The 13,506-nt window shown below is 38.2% G+C and overlaps 2 protein-coding genes across 8 annotated transcripts in view; one reads left to right on the top strand and one right to left on the bottom strand.

Moving 5' to 3' along the window:
• The window catches only part of Lrp1b (LDL receptor related protein 1B), a 1,777,797-nt gene that overhangs the window by 1,249,169 nt on the left and 515,122 nt on the right, over nt 1–13,506 (bottom strand). The window contains exon 2 of one of the 7 annotated variants that reach the window (XM_057755651.1): nt 1,188–1,333. The exons of the other annotated variants lie outside the window; for them this stretch is intronic. The gene's annotated coding sequence lies outside the window, so the exon portion shown is untranslated. The remainder of the gene's footprint in view (nt 1–1,187; nt 1,334–13,506) is intronic. 7 annotated transcript variants of the gene reach the window in all.
• LOC130864844 (small nuclear ribonucleoprotein G-like) lies at nt 11,179–11,559 on the top strand. Its single transcript, XM_057755654.1, has one exon. The coding sequence runs from the start codon at nt 11,196–11,198 to the stop codon at nt 11,424–11,426; it is 231 nt and encodes a 76-aa protein (XP_057611637.1). The 5' UTR covers nt 11,179–11,195; the 3' UTR covers nt 11,427–11,559.

Below are 13,506 nucleotides of genomic sequence, written 5' to 3'. Positions count from 1 at the left end.
GAGACTTGGGTTCAGCAGTTTTTCCCATTTCTTTGTCATTCATTATATTCCAAACATTTGTGTCCTACAGTGTATGTAGGGCAACTGTCTTTACAGCTATTCTTAGCTCTGTAAAGCCAAATAAAACTATCCTATAGCTATTTCTGCTTTACCGTTTCATCACTTTATTTTCTAGTTAAAATTTTACCATGAGAATGTCTCAAGATAAAGAAATGGTACAAAAATGCCTATTAAATTCATTGTTCAATTCTGTGTTTTTCAAAATCAAGAGGCATGTTAAAAATATAAATTACCATCATTTTCAGCCTTTTTCATTTTTTTTCTCAAAGCAAAAGTACAAAACTACAAGCACTGGCAAAACCATTCAGAAACCCCAAGAATCATCTCAGAAAAATAACGCAGTAAACCTTTCTTTAAAGGGGACTGTAAGAAGTTGCCAAAGTCTTCCTCTGTAACCCAGGCTATCCTTTAGCTCCTTGCTCAGACCCTTGAGAGCTGGTGAGAGATGCTGGTACATCCACACGAGCTTTAGTAAAGGAATTAAGGTCTTATCTCCACATACCATATATGCCACACCTTAGAAGACCAGCCAGATATTTGGAATAAGGGTAAATCAATACTTCAAGAATTGACTTAGAGTAAGTTGAAGAAAAACAGAGGGACCGATGTGCTCCTATTACCATCAAAGACCTTTGGAATTCCCGAGATCTGGGCTGCCACCTGGGACCATGTTGGCATCCAATGGTCACACTGCTGCTGCTGGGGCCATGCTGTTCAGAGCAACCTGTGCTGTTACCCAGAGCTGTGGTGTTTTTCTGACCAAACTCTGTCAAGGGCCATGTCCGGGTCAGAGTTCCTGCTGCAGCAGGTGTCTGTGTTCATGTCTGTAGCCTGTTTACCATGGGTGGAGGGGCAGGGGTATTACCAACCATGGGTGATGAAATCAGAGGGCTATGATGAGCCAGTCAAGCCCTTTGCTGAGCACGGGAAAGTTGACCCTGCCGCTCACTGGACACCACAGCAGGAGAGATGGCCCCACCCTTGCCATGGGCATGGGGAACTTGCCCAGATGGCATGGGCATAGGGAATTGACTTTGCCCCTTACCTGAGGAAGTTCAGCCACAGTGGCCTATACTGGCTAGCTCAACTACCACCCCAGCCCATACCTGGGCCTAAGGTTGACCTACCTTTACTTCTTTCCCATCTATAACCTGCTGGATCCTGTTAAGGAACTGGTCCTGTGGAATGATGCATGACTTGGGTTGGCCATGGGATATCAGTGAGGAGTTTCAGAGAGGATCCAGCGATGATGGTGTACCAAGAAACCAGTGACCTTGAACAATACCAATGACTCATCACAATTAACATTCACAAGTAGAACCGATTGGACAAAAGGGTTTACTGAGTGGCACACTGTGGCTCCCAATGCCACTAAGAAAAATGAAGAGGTGCTGGAAAGAAGGGAAAGGCAGGAGAGAAGCAACTTTTTTATGTTTGTTTGATTGGATGGCTGTTTTAATTTTTTTGTTTCTGTTAGTTTTCTTTTGGGGGACACTGTACAAGTGAAGGGTAGATATGGGAAAACTGGGAAATGAGCAGAATTGGGCTACATGATGTGAAATTCCCAAAGAATCAATAAACAAATTATGTCAAAAAAGGAAGGAAATGGACATTTTAGTCTAAGTTCTTTCTAGAATAAAAAGTTGGTAAAGAGTGAGTGTTAGTATTACAAAGGATGGTATCCAGATAACACAAAGAAATTTAAAATGCCCAATTTCTAATGAGTAAACAGACTAGGAAATCTTAATATTAACACAACGTTTGTAGATTTCATCTTTTGCTTTAATTTAATGCCAAAATTTAAAAACTAATAATGATATATGTGGCAATTAAAGCAAAAAAATCACTTAAGTAAAACTCAACAGCTCAACAAAGGAATAAAAAATAATTAGTAAGACTTTGGGAAAACACTTCATAAAATATTACTTTGGCTATTCTTATTAGGAATAACACCACAAATCCTGACAATCTATTACAATAATTATCTTCTCTGTGTGTGTACAGTATATGTACATGACACATGTAGGAACATGTATATGTGTAAATATTCAAGCATGTGAAGACAATGAGAACATGCGATAGCTATATGAATAGAGGTCAAAGGACAGTCTCAAAGATTGTCTTTGATTTCAGCTTCTCGGACTTCAGAGGTAGTGTCTCTGTTGTACCCTCTTGCATCCCCAGGCATGGTAGCCTGAGACCTTCTGGAGAATCTCACTTCTACACCCTGCACCCCATTCCCCACAACAACTGGAAGCAGAGATGTATACCACCATACCCAGCTTGACCTGGCTCCGGGGCTCCCTACTCAGGTCCTCACACTGGGACCACAAATGGTTTTCCTTCCCTAGACCACTGATTACTACTTTTAAAACTGTGTGGCAAACAAACTTAGAGAGAAAAGCATTACTTTTTAACTTAAAAAAAAATGAAATGGAAATCTACAACAAATTCTAAGCTGACTCTAAGTGAATGCAGCAAATGATCAAAGGCTGGTAAATGTGACAGACAAGACACCTGTAAAAACAGACAAGTCACTAGCAAATGCCCAGTGGTTACGGCAATTGTGTTTCAGACAAAATAAATGAAATGCCATGATTCAGATGGTGGGGGGGGGGAGAATGACAAGAGACTTGAGAGGAACTGCAGATAAGTAAAGAAAAGTCAGTGTTTGTTAGGATGATATAGGGTGAAATGAAAAACTACTGATTATTTTGGTAAACATTAAATAATATGTTGGGAATTTTAAACCAGATTAATATAATTAAATACACACCAACTAAACAGATTTAAAGTTAAATATTAAAGAAGTTATGTTGAGATTAGCAAACAAGATAAGTCACAAGAGAAATGTTTTGTGTATCCAGGTTAAGAAAACTCGAAATTGGAGTCAAGGTATTTGATAAAAGACAACTGAGGTGAGACAGTCCTGGTATTTCCTAAAGAAGACTCAGGGACTATAGAGGTCAGAAGAGGTCCAAGTTTATAAAGGTCCAATTATGCTTTATAGAAAAGGAACGATCTATTTCTACTTCATTCACAGATTATAGGACAGGTCAGATGAAAATAATCTGCCCATATTTGTAACTCTGAACATTTATGGTATGTGTATGTTCTTGGACGAAAAGAAAAGTTTTATAATCCAAGTTACACGGAGCTGAATGGTATCACATGCAAAAGCACACACACACACACACACTCACAGCAGCATACACAGTTACAACAGAATGTTTGACAATGTAGACATCAGGTGACATGACAAGCTCAGGTCACGCTAACATCGCACAGAATTTCATTTCACAGATTGCTTTGGAGGACATTATACTAAATGAAATAATCTTGTCACAAGATGAAATGTAGATTTCACTTATATAGGATGCCTTAGACAGTCAAATTTATGCAAACAAAAAATACGGGAGGGAGAAAGTGAAAGTGACACTTATCAGGTACCAAGTGTTAGATCTACAGCCTGAAAATATCCCAGAGCCCAGATCCAACAGCCCAGATCCAACATTTTCAACATTCTTGAAAAATACAGCTATAAGTAGTTTTTCTTTTCTAACGCTATGAAAAATAGATAAAAGTTTGAAATTGATGGTGGGTTTTCTGCATTTCTGCCCACACCTCTGCTGTAGTCTACAACTCACAGTAGATTCCATGCAAGCTTCGGTTCTCCCTCTGTAGTCTGTCTGGGACCAGGGTCTGTAAAAGTTTTTGAAATGGAGGGGGACTCTCTTAAAGCAAAACATCTAATCACATACTCTCTCCCCCAAGACTATGATTCTTATATGCTTTTCCTACACTATTCCTCAAAGATATGAATGCTTCACTTTCATTGAAGAAGAGTCAGTGTGGAAGACAATCCTTTTCTCATGTGAAATAACTCATCTTCCAGACAATAGGCATTGAAAAGTGGAAGTATATTGACATTTGGACTCCATGTGTGGGGATAGGGAAAGATTTGTAGACACTCTGCCTATGGATGAATGATATCAAGTTAAATACTACATTTTGACAGCTATTAGAAAGCATGTTTATAATATGAGTTCATGTTTTCATTGTGCACTAAATTATTCATATGAGTGTGTGTTTGTATAAGTATATGTGAACATGCCTGTGGTGTGTGTGTGTGTGTGTGTGAATACATATGTGAATGTGTTTGTATATTTTCATGCACCACTGTCAACAATAGAAAGGTTGTCCTATTAATAATGCTGAACTTAATATAAAACAAATTTAATCATACTATCAGGATCTCATGCTAATCAATATATCACAAAGATATTTTAAAGAAATATCTATACCATTACAAATAACTTGAAAATAGGTTTACATGGTATATTAAAATGTTTCTGAGGAAGGTAACTTAGGATTGGGATATAGGAAAATCTACTTAAATTGGTAAAAATTTCAATCCTTTATTTTTCTTAAGTCTGTCTTTACTTTTTTTCCCAAGACATTAGATATAGACACAGCTATGTCACAATTTTTTTCAAATTTCCAAGATTTGTTTTCATTTTACACTGCACATATACCTAGACTATGCAGGATAAAAGACCAAAAGCCTTCAAAACCAGTATAATTACTTAGCATAGATTCTTAAACATTAAATGTGTTCTTACCAAGATAATTCATTTTGTCAGTACTATTTAAACTTTTTCCAGTTTTGCCGGAATGTGGAGGGATTGCTAAAATAAATGTCTTGACTCTTATATGTGAATTAGCTTTTGTCCACCATACACTGTGTCTTGAAATAAATCTGAAATATTTTATAGTTAAAAGAGCAAGAAGGCAGTTTAATTTACTACTAAATCACAGATTATTACATTCTAGAAGAAATACATGATCCAAGATTTTAAAGGTACAATAATATTTATATCCCTACTTGACAGACATGTATGCTCAGAACGAACCAACAAATTTCAAATACAAATTAAAGAAAGATAGGTATAGTGTTGGTCATATACTAGTGACAGTGGTTGTTTTCCAATAGGAAGAGAGGGGAACTAATCAGGAGAGACACACAATATGTGAAACCTCATGCACTTGCACAAATAGACTGGAAATAAATTCAAATGCTTAAGCTTAAATAAACTTTACATGCTTAAATATAGGAAGTAAATAATAAAAAACGTATAATTCCTGAGAAATAATGCAAGGAACTTGGACCATTAAAACAAAGAAAATATCTGCTTATTTTTGTCCTATTACGAAAAATTATGTCATATAATCTCTTTCTGGGCATTTAGTAGGTAGAGAAATACTGAATAATTTAAATTATTCTAGGCAATAACATACCACATAGAGCAATGAACAATTTATGCCTAGAGGTCACATTATACAGCTGAGAAAGCATGCTCTTTGATACAGATATGACTTTTCATTATAACATGCTACATTTATAAACAGAACTCTTAAGTTTTCTTTTAAGGGAATGGTAGGCCTTTCTTAAGGGAATGTTAAACAGTGTTTGTAAAGAAATCAGAAAGTGGCTAGTGGGCTAATGTAAGTGAGGGGTTGACTAGAAGACTTGTCCTACTGATTTACAATAAATTAATAGTTGCTAGAAGAGGATAATCCCACAAGTATCTGAATTAGTATTTAAAACATTTTAGCTAATTATAATATGCAAATTCCATTTCCTTTAACATACTGCTGCATAGACAGAAATGGTGCAGCCATTTCCTTCCAGAGCAATTTGTTGTTGGAAATGTAGGAGAAATAATGTGATTTTAAAACATGATTATCACTGAGCTAAATGGTAAGTAAGTAGCTCAATACTTAATAAAATACGCAATACACCTAGTATTCAACATTATTGAAACAAAACAATGTTTCAGTAATGTGTGTGTCTGTGTTTGTGTGAATATGAAAATCTTCTTCCACACTGTGTAGCATTCATCTTTCAGAAGGAAGTTTGCAGGCTGTAAGGAAGGTATTGTTGCCAACAGTCTCCCTCACCTACAGACAATCTATGCGATATATACTCCCACCCTTCAAGACCAGAGGTGTTCACTGGTACAGCAGTGGGATGACTGTTTTGATGGTGACAATCACTTTTTTAAATCAGATATGAAGCCTATTTTATAGGATGGAACACATATTTAATATTGCAAACCTGCTTATAATCACTCAACTTAATGGTCTGAGGAGACTCTCTCACTGGAGGAGCCCCTGCTGTTATTTTGCTAAATGGCCAGGGTGTGACTGACTTCTAGATATCCATTTCTAATTAAACTTTTTTAAATTCCTTCTTTGTTTCTTTCACATTATGCATCTTGATCCCATTAATTTCCTGCCCCTTCGTATCCATTTCCTGCCCTTGCAACCTCTCCCCAAAGATAAAATAAAATAAAATTTAAAAGGGAAAAAATCTCTTATTGGAAGCTGAAGCATCACACAGTGTGTCATGCACTATATCCTTTTATACATACATCTTTATGTGCAAGCATTGATTGCAGAGTCATTGGTCTCATTTGAACCCTCTGGTTCTTCTACACTATCAGTGCTGGACCCTCACTGGGACTCTTCTTGGATATTCCATTGTTGTCCTGTATCCTGGAGATCCTGTAGGACTGGCCCCTTGACATGCAGGTCATAGATGAGGTGGATGTTGGGGTGGGACAACTCATAATCCTGATTCTGGGACTCGGTAGTTGTAGGGTTGTTCAGCCTGCTTGTTCTCCCCTATTCCCACCCCAGGGTGAATACTCCAGCACTGCCTAGGCTAGTTCACCCCTTGCAGCAACGAGCAAACGATAGAGTCAGTTCTCTTGCTTTCAAGCCCTCAGGATTGGCTCTCCTGCACTTACACCGTCAGGGCCAGCTCTACTGTGTTGCTGCCTAGGAGAGGCCTAAAGGCCACTCTCCAGAGTGCTGCAGCTGTAGCTAGTGAGGGGTAGGGACAGCTCTCCAGCTGATCTCATTTTCTATCATATCACATCATCTCAGGTTAATCTATCCCCTGTTCACACCACCAAATGTTGTTTAAAAGGCATGGCCAGATCTCCCATGCTCAGTTTCTCTAGGCCCTTTCACCTGCATCCCAGTCGATAGGGTTGGTTCTATTGTGCTGCCCAGGTGAGGTACGGGGTCCACTTTTTTAAGTGCTGCAGCTGACAAGAGGGAAGAAGGTCAGCTCCCTCAACACCAAAAGGCACAAGAGGTGTGTGTGGCCAGCAGCCCTACTCTCACACCCTCAGGACCAGCTAACCCAGATCCCTGCCCCCAGGATCACCTCTGCTGTGCTGCCCAGGTAAGGAGCAGGGCTCACCTTCTTGAGTGATGCAGCTGGTAAGGTGGAGGCACAACTCCCCTGTCTGTCATAGGTGGCAAGGGGCAAAGAGTAAGGGGGTGGGCATATCTGTTTCCAGCCCACACTGCCACATATTAAACTATATACTTGTTGGTGTATACTGATGACAGCATTGGTCTGAGAAACTCCTTTTTGTTTTAAGTATCAGTATTAATTAAATATTTTATTGCTGTGACAGAATTCCTGATTAAAAAAAAAACACCTTAAGTAAAGGAGGGTTTGCTTTGCCTTATATTTCTAGGTGAAATGCCCTACAATCGATAGTTGAGAGGAACAAGGAGGGCATAACAGAAGGAGTCAGAAGCAGCTGGTGCTATTGAGTTCATATTCAAGAAGCAGAGAAAGATGAATGCTGTCACTCAATTCTCTCTCTCCTCCTTCAGTTCAGGATAAGGCCCAGCCCACATGTAGGATGGGCCTTCCCACATCAATCAATTTCAGCATGAAAATCTCTCAAAGCCATGTCAGACAATCTGGGTCAGTGGTGACTACAAATCTCATCAGGTTGACAAGCAAGATCAACTGTCACAGCAAGATGAACTGTAGTGGTCACAGGCTGAGAGTAGAGACCAATGAATATTCAAGGAATATCACAGAAGGAAAAGACAGAAGAATACAAGTATCAACAGCAGGGGCTATCTTCCAGGCATGACACTCTTTCTACACTTCAGAACTTCCAGCACCTGTGATTATCTTAGCAAGATCTGCATAGTATTGGACTCTGCAAGGTGACGGAATGAGTTCATGGGGTCCCGTCTTAACATGAGGATTTAAAGGCCATCGTTTCTAGGAGGCCTCCGAAAGGGTCCACCCCTCCCTGAAAAACTATAGGAAACTAATGGCTGCTGGTGTAAAGACAGTTTCTTCAATGGCACCATCACAAGCACATTGCCTATGTTCTTATAAATAATCCTGATTTGTGTTCCTATAAGTAACACAAACTAAACCCACTGGTTCATAAATGAACAAGGAGGTAAAAACAGTCAGGAAATAAAAGTAGAAAGAAGATCAGTTAAGAAGAAGTTCATCAGTGGGAGGGGAAGGAGAAAGCAAGGGTAATGGCAGGTGAGTATACTCAAAGTATAATTATAGCTAAAGAAATGGCCCAGTGGTTAAGAGCTGGCTGCTCTTCCACAAACCCACGTTCTATTTCCCACATGTGATGTGGGATTTTCCTCTATATGCTATGATTACCTTTAATGAATAAAGAAACTGCTTTGGGCCTATAGCAGAGCTATAGGGGAACAGAGCTGGGCAGGGAAAACTAAACAGAATACTGGGAGAAAGAAGGGTGGAGTCAAGAGAGAAGTCATTTAGCATGCCAGAGCCAAATGGAACTTTGGCCAGTTAAGCCTCAGCCATGTGGCGATACACAGATTAATAGAAATGGATTAAATTAATATGTAAGAGTTAGCCAATAAGAAGCTAGAGCTGATGGACTAAGCAGTGATTTAATTAATACAGTTTCTGTGTGATTATTTTGGGGCTAAGTGGCCTGGAACCAACAATGGGGACCTGCCCCCACAACACACACCTATGTGGCGGCTCACTATCATGTATACCTTGGTTGTAATGGATCTAACACCCTCTTCTGAACTTCAAGAGATGGAGGAGCAAATATCGTGCACATTCATACATACATATCATGTATTTTAAATATGTATATGTGTATACATTTCTTATATTTTGCATCTAGGAAAATGTAATAAAATCCGTTATTGTGTATAGTTATATACAATAAGACCAGAGTTAGGTGTAGAAAGATTTGTCTGGCATTTTCTTGATATTGGGCTTAATTTACAGCACTGAAGTTAACTAACATTATAGGTTATCAGAATTAAAAAATGATACAAACTGACTCATCAAGGTTCCTTACTAGCTGTGTTATCACTTACTTATGACATATGGAAAATCAAATCAAATCAATGCTAAAACCATGTGGAACTCAAGGTGACTTACAAAAAAGCTCTATGTTGAAATTTGACTGCCTAACAATCTATCTCTTTTTTATAATATTGGTTTCTTTCCTAATAAAGAATAAAAATATATTTCTCTTGAGTTTGTGCATCCCTGTCTCGATGTCTAAACATGACCCAAGTGTCTCTTAGACTAAAATTGCCAAAGGGCACTTAATTAAGCACTTCCACACATAAAGAATTTTTAAAAATCATTATTTGATTATTTCACATGTGAATTTTCTTATTACAGAAGCATAGTAGAGATAAAGCCAAGACGGCGATATAAAGGATAATGCTGTACATTATAGAATGCTCATTACTTAATCACAGCTCTATTCCTTGTTTCCTTGTTGCTTCTCAACACCTGGCTGTAATTAGTGGTAACAATGTACTTTACTATGTGCTGCATTCACTGTTTATAATATAATAAACTGTCCTAGCTTCAGACAAAATGGATACCATATCTTTGAAACATCAGTCAGTTGGCCTGAGATCACAGAGAAAGCTGGAGGCAGAGACTCTTTGTTCTGGTTTGAAATAATGCTTAGGTCACTGAGAGAGTGTTTGGCGGGGGGGAGTCTAAATAGCATACTCAGAATTACACAGATACCATGCCACACTGCTCCCAAGAAGCTGAGATTCAGGAGGATGTTTTGGTTCCTGAAAGCAGCAAGGCGAACACCTTGGGATGTTCTGCATTTGTTACAGGCTCCTTCTGCAGGTTTCAGTTTCTTCCTCTGAAAAGGAAGTTTAAAGGGCTTCTACTGGCTGATACACCCAGTATACCTTATTTGCCCCATGTGAGAATACAGGGGTCAGCTCTTATTCCTTCCTTATGTCATGAATAGAAACTAACACAGTAAGAGTTTATATAAACTTTATATTTTTAATCTTTAGTGAAATTAAAATTTTATGAAATATATTTTGAAAACTGTTACCCCTCTCCCATGTCCTCACACACCCTTCCCACCTCCATAACTTCCTGTCTTCCTTCTCTCTCTCTTTGAAATAGAAGAGGCAAATTAAAAACAACAACAACAACAACAACAACTTAAAAGCAAAACAAGAAAAAACACAACATATAGTGTACAAGCAATAGACAAGAAAAATTTAAATAATCCAAACAAAGCAATCTGACACAAAAGACTTCCAAAATACCACTGAGTTCACTTTGTGTTGGTCATGGGGGCCCGCTGTAAGTGTTGTTAATACACTCATTGAGAATCCACTGGACAAAATGGTTTTATCCTTTGCAAGCAGACATCGATTGGAGAAAGCTTCTAATTAGGGATGGAAATAAATGTCCATTTTTATTAGATAATAAAATGTTGCTTTTGTAATTGTTTAGCTGTTTTTCAGGAAGTTTAGATGCATTTGAGTGTACACATGTGTCATTTGAGCAGAGGAATGGAAGTCAAAACATAAAACAGAAGGTCCATGTGGAGAATTGAACTTGCAACTTGTTTCATACAGAACAAGAAAATATTGTGCATATTAGGCACACATTGCAGGCAGCCATGTTGGATAGTTCTTCATATCAATTTCTAGTTTTGTATTGGATATCTCCTGAGTACATTTTTGGAAATAGTTTTCTCTGGTAACACCTGTGACTTTTACCAGATAGCGTGACCAATTTCCCAGGCAACTTGGAGATTGTTGTCCCAACATTCTTTACTACGTTGTTTGAGACTAGTCTTCTTTTAAGACAACAATGCAAACAATATTAGCATACCTTGGATTTCTATGCAACTAGCTTTTAGAACCCAAGATATATGACTTAAGATATAAGTCATAAGTTATGTACTTGTCCATGCCCCTGAACAAGAATTGTAAGTGTGGGCAGAGCCCGCTGAAGAGCCGCCATGAGCAAGGCCCACCCTCCCGAACTGAAGAAATTTATGGACAAGAAGTTATCATTGAAGTTAAATGGTGGCAGACATGTACAAGGAGGACTTCGGGGCTTTGATCCCTTTATGAATCTTGTCATTGATGAGTGTGTGAAGATGGCAACTAGCGGGCAACAGAATAACATCGGCATGGTGGTCATACGAGGAAACAGCATCATCATGTTAGAAGCCTTGGAAAGAGTCTAAACAATGACTGTTCAGCAGAGGAGTCCACATACTTCCCCGAAGGACTGTTTGACTTGGGTGTAGAATTGGGTCATGTACATTTTCATTAAAAAACAAAAACAAAACTTTTTTGCTAAATAAACTTTTGTGATACTCGGAGTAAAAAAAAAAAAAAAAAAGAATTGTAAGTGTGTGAGTGAAAGAGAGAGAGAAGAGAAAGAGAAGTAACCGGGCCAAAAAGGAACACTAGGTTGAAAGCAGCCTTAAAACGATTTATCCACCATAAATGGTAGAAGAAAGCAATATGTGAGTCTAGGTTTCCGGTTTCTATTTGCAGTTCTGACTGCCATTCTGGGTCAGCAATATAATGCTTTTCCTGAAAATACTCTGTTAGAGATTTCTTCAGAAACTTTAATCCCTCATTCTTTACCCATGTCGTGTTTTCTGTACTGCTCAATAAATACAAAGGAAAGCCCTTTGTTAGACACAGACTGACTTCAGACACATATGACAGACAGGCAAGCGTCAGAGCATAGACTAAGACAACAGGAAGCAGAACAGATTTCAGACAATGAGAAAAATCAGAGACTTCAAAATAGGGCTCACACTTTCTCTAAACTATTCCAAGAGGATGAATCGCTTTATTGCTTTGTTGCTTGCTGCAGCAGTGAAATGCGGTGTCTCATCACCTCTCTCCCCCCCCCCGCTCTTTTTCTCTCTCTCCCTCCCTCTCTCTTTCACACACACACACACAAACATAAGGAAAGTAAAAAAAATAAGGTACTTGATTAATTTTATGACACGAGATGGAACTATTAGTTGATGAGCTTTTGAGAAAGTAACATATATAATTTAGTTTTTCAAACAATTTTTAGACTATTCTAGAATGTCTATATATGTGTACACACACATATATGTATATAATATATATACATACATATATATTTATTAAATCTTTGCACTTTCTTGCTTTCTTGGATCTGGATGATCTGCTAAGTTTAACATATCATTTCAGAATAACTTCTGTCCATAAATAAGGACACCAACTAGTGTAAGGGATTATAAACTATAAAGGGTTTATAATCCTTAAGGATTAAAGTTTGCAGATCTGTTTACCCTCCCTGAGTGCTCAGTTCTTGAGCTTTTGGAGTTACTGTATGAGCTTGTATAGATTTCCTGTCAACTGTCATATTTCACTGCTACCTCACACCCGCCCTCACGTCTCCCCTCCTTTGTACAGTCTACTAAGCAGTGGGTTTGGAGACGACCCACTTATGCTTGTTAAAAGTGTCAGCAAAATGAGATTTCATAAGGTTCGAAGGAAACTACCTTAAGAGAAAAACATATATATCCCTTCATTTTATGGGCTTGTGAAGCAGTTTTGAATGTATGCCGGGCTGCATGGTTTAAAACTTAGTTTTGTTTTGGTCAAGAAAGGTGACATTGTCCTGGAAGACATAGCAGGAATGACTGTTCTCTTTAGTGAGTGGACAGATGGTCAGACTTACTTCAGGTTAGACAGACTCATTCTGTCATGTCTAGAAAAAGTGAGATACACATCTGGGGAAAATATAGTTAAACCAATTCAGGAAGTAAAAAAACAGTTGACTTCAATACACAGTATTGTGCTAAGTTTTGAAACTTAAACTGCATTTCCATTTTTTGCTGGTATTATCACTTCATGGAAGTGTATGTTAGGGAGTTGAATGGCTTTAACTGGTATTTATTCACTGTAATTCAGGCTGTGAGCCAATATAGGCAGACATGTCCATTTTCAGTTGATTCTATCTAGGTAGGAAAGGGCCCCAACACTTGACATCATAAAATAAATTTTCCTTGGAGGTGACCCCATTATAGACTATTTGCCACTTACATAATGATTTTTTTTCCTATTTTGCTTAAGTGTTTTGATACATGAGACATATAAACTAAACTGCGTTTACTTTATAGAAACTGAATTTAAAATTCTTGCTAAGATCACCTCCTTTTAATAACTTCCTCTATTCCCTCGTGACACAAAGGCTGAATCTTAAAAACTTTATACAGAGAAGTACTTTATACAAAACTTCAGTGCCCTGAGGGTTGCTGGCATTGAAAAGAG

Source organism: Chionomys nivalis, chromosome 22, assembly GCF_950005125.1.
Source record: "Chionomys nivalis chromosome 22, mChiNiv1.1, whole genome shotgun sequence".
NCBI classification, from domain to species: domain Eukaryota; kingdom Metazoa; phylum Chordata; class Mammalia; order Rodentia; family Cricetidae; genus Chionomys; species Chionomys nivalis.
This window is presented reverse-complemented; position numbering and strand designations above follow the sequence as displayed.